General features: G+C 58.9%; 1 protein-coding gene across 1 annotated transcript in view; it reads right to left on the bottom strand.

Moving 5' to 3' along the window:
• Positions 1-238: 238 nt before the first annotated feature.
• Positions 239-2,995, bottom strand: part of GDF10 (growth differentiation factor 10) — a 12,768-nt gene continuing 10,011 nt past the window's right edge. The window contains exons 3-4 of the mRNA XM_007453443.1: positions 2,364-2,991; positions 239-430 (exon numbers count right to left, since the gene is read on the bottom strand). Coding sequence (XP_007453505.1) covers positions 239-430; positions 2,364-2,991 — 820 coding nt within the window. The remainder of the gene's footprint in view (positions 431-2,363; positions 2,992-2,995) is intronic.

Raw genomic sequence — 2,995 nt, 5'->3', positions numbered from 1 at the left:
TCAGGCCAGGGCTAATTCCCAGATCCCTTCAAAGGATTCGGACTGGCACTGAGGGGGCTGAGTCACCAGCAGTGAAAGACCCCAGAATGATGCCCTGGGGTGACAGATGGTTGCCTGCAAGCTGTGCCCTGCCTTTGCAGCTGCACCCTGAGTCAAGTGCTCACTCCAGAAGGTTCCGAGAATGCTGCCCTGCTGTGTGCAGGCGGGGCAGGTTCTTTCCACTGCAGAGCGGCTGGTCTTACCGGCAGGCACAGGTCTCCACAGACATGTTGGGGTACACCTTCAGAACCACATTCCGGTTCTCATCCAGGAAGAGGACCCCAAGAGAGTTCATCTTGTCGGGAACGCAGCAAGGCTCTGGGATGCCTGGGACGATGCCCACGGCCCTGACGATGCTCTGGATGGTGGCGTGGTTGGAGGGGCGGACGATCTGCAAGGGGGAAATGAGCATGGTCACCTCCGAACTCTGCCCACCCTGCAGTCCTCACCCACCCACCACGCTGCCTGCATGTCCTTGACTGAGGCCACAGAAAAGGCCTTGACCTAGAAGAAAAGGTGAGATCACAGGGTTGGGTACACATTTCTTCTGAAATCAGTGGCAGACTGAGTCCTAGGGACTTTTGCAAAAGGCCTTCCTGCCCTTCGGGCTCCCAGAGGGAAGGCACATCCCCTACATGGCACTGGCCACTTGGGGGCACCTGAGCGTCACACATCCCCGAGGAGCACCAGGAACTGGGCAGGAGCCCCAGAGGGAAGGCAGTGGGGAAGATTGGAGGTTCTGCCTGGGGCCATAGCTGCCCAGACTTTACAGTCCAGGGAGCACCGACACGCTTGCCATGTGATCACGCCCTCAGCACAGGAGGGGAGGCCCTGCAGGCACAAGTGCATCAGTGTGATGGGGCTGGAAGCTCACAGTTCCCAGGTGGGTCTGACTTTGGGGTGTCAGGCGCTGCTTCACCTACATCACCCCATTTTGTCATTGAATCAACCTTATGGGGTGGGTATGACTTTAATTTTGCTGGTGAAACTGAGGCTTAAAATGACTAAATAACTGGACCAGGAGCCCTCAGTTAGAAAGTAGTCTGGCTTGGAAACCATGCTCGCTGGGCCCACACCAGCTCTCTTCCCCTTCCCTCCCCAGGCAGCCTCTCGCATCCAGAAGAGTCTGGGTCCCAGCAGCGAACACGGCACCTCCCACAAGATGAAGAGGACCATGTCACAGGTGTCTCAGCTCATTGTCGGCCAGAGTTTTATACGCACAGAGCCTCTGGTGGGGAGGTGGGAGGAGAGGGACACCGCATTTGGGGAGTTCAGGCTGGTGTCAGGGAAGGTGGAAAGGCAGCCAGGCAGACTGATAAGGTAAGTGCAGGGTCAGCCAGCAGGAGCCTGCTGTACTCACCCTGCATCCCCCGGGCTGGGCCCTTCCAGCAGACGCCTGTCTCTCTGTCAGACACCTCCCTTCCCCTCTCCTGCACATGCACGGCTTTGAGGAGAAGCCTCTTAATTCCCAAACAGGTTAATGCGGCCCCGCGTCTGGGTCTGGGATTTCCCAGCTGGCTGATTTATTTACGTTCACAGTGGATTTACGCGCTGACTTCCTTTCTTGGAGAGGAAGGCATGACCTGGAACTCAGCAGAGGAGCTAAGGAGGAGGAAAGTGTGAGCTCTGTGCCGAGGTCGACATCAGCAGGCAGCCAGCCCACCGTGGTTCAGGATGTGGGGAGATGGATGGACAGAACCATGGCCCAGCCTGGAGGGAAGGTGAGCATCTGAAAACCCGGGCCAGCACAATGGGGAAAACAGCCCCGTGCTGTGTGTCCTGCCGACTTGTGTGCAATGAGAGCGAGCTGCCCTGTGAGTTCCTGCCCTGAGTCGGGGGTGGGGGATGGACAGTCACACTGGGAAGCCACTGAGGCCAGCTCTGTGCTGGTCACAGACACCAACGCCCTGAGATCCAGGCCAGGTTTCTAGAAGAGCCTTGGTGAGGAGGGGGCTTAAGAGACCTGACCTGTGTGCAGGGGGCCAGGGTCTCCTCAACCTCTGTGGATATTGCTATGTGGGAGCACACACCTAAGGAGATGGATCTCCTGTTTTGCAAAAGAAGAAAGGTTCTGATTTAAAACTCAAATTCAGTGAAGGCACAGCCAGACCCCATCCATCTGTGGGCTGTATCCACCGAACAGGCTGCCATTTTGGCACCTCTGTCTACCTATTCTCTGCCTTGAGTAGATGGGAGGTGTTATTATCCCTATTTACAGACAGGAAACAGAGTGAGGAGGCAGAGGGACTTGCCCGCAGGGGCAGAGCTGAGAGTCACAATTAGCCCAGGGGCAGAACACAGCGGGGTGACCCCACACACTCTACCTTGGGCATGGGGAACTCGCAGGCTCCTGAGCAGTAGTAAGCGTCGAACGACTTGGGTGAGATGATCCATTCGTTCCACCCGATGTCTGCAAAGTCCACCTTCAGATACCTCCGGGAGCAAACCCGTGGCTCGTCCCACTGCTTCCTCCGGGCTTTCTGCATCGTCTTCTCGTCAAAGTCCAGCACCTGTGAGGAGGCCATGAACACATCCTGGCCCTTCTTCCTGCGGTCCTTGCGGCCCGGCCGAGGCTTCAGTGCACGGAAGGGGCTGGGCCACAGCTCGTGCTTGTGGTAGTGCTGGGCGTGGGGGGCATGTGCCGGCCTCTCGTCCAGCCCCGGCAGCTCGTTGTTCTGGAGCGGCCCCATGGCCTGCGTGGCCCGGCGCACTCGGGGGTCCGCCGAGCTGTTGGGGGCTGCTCCAGGCTCCGGGTCCCCAGCCTGGAAGGGGTCATATCTCTGCAGTGTCACTGCCACGCTGTTGGGCTCTGAGATGGCCAGGTCGTTGGCGTAGATGAGGATGTAGGGTGCGTGGGGGCCGGGCCTGGGTACCCCCGGGTCCTCCTCCCCAGAATCCAGCTGGGCGGACAGGAGCAGCTCGCCATCCTGGCGGGCCGCCTTGACGATGGGGGAGG

Source organism: Lipotes vexillifer, unplaced genomic scaffold, assembly GCF_000442215.2.
Source record: "Lipotes vexillifer unplaced genomic scaffold, Lipotes_vexillifer_v1.1 scaffold2641, whole genome shotgun sequence".
Classification (NCBI taxonomy): domain Eukaryota; kingdom Metazoa; phylum Chordata; class Mammalia; order Artiodactyla; family Lipotidae; genus Lipotes; species Lipotes vexillifer.
Note: the sequence above shows the minus strand (reverse complement) of the source record. Positions and strands in the feature narration are given on the sequence as shown.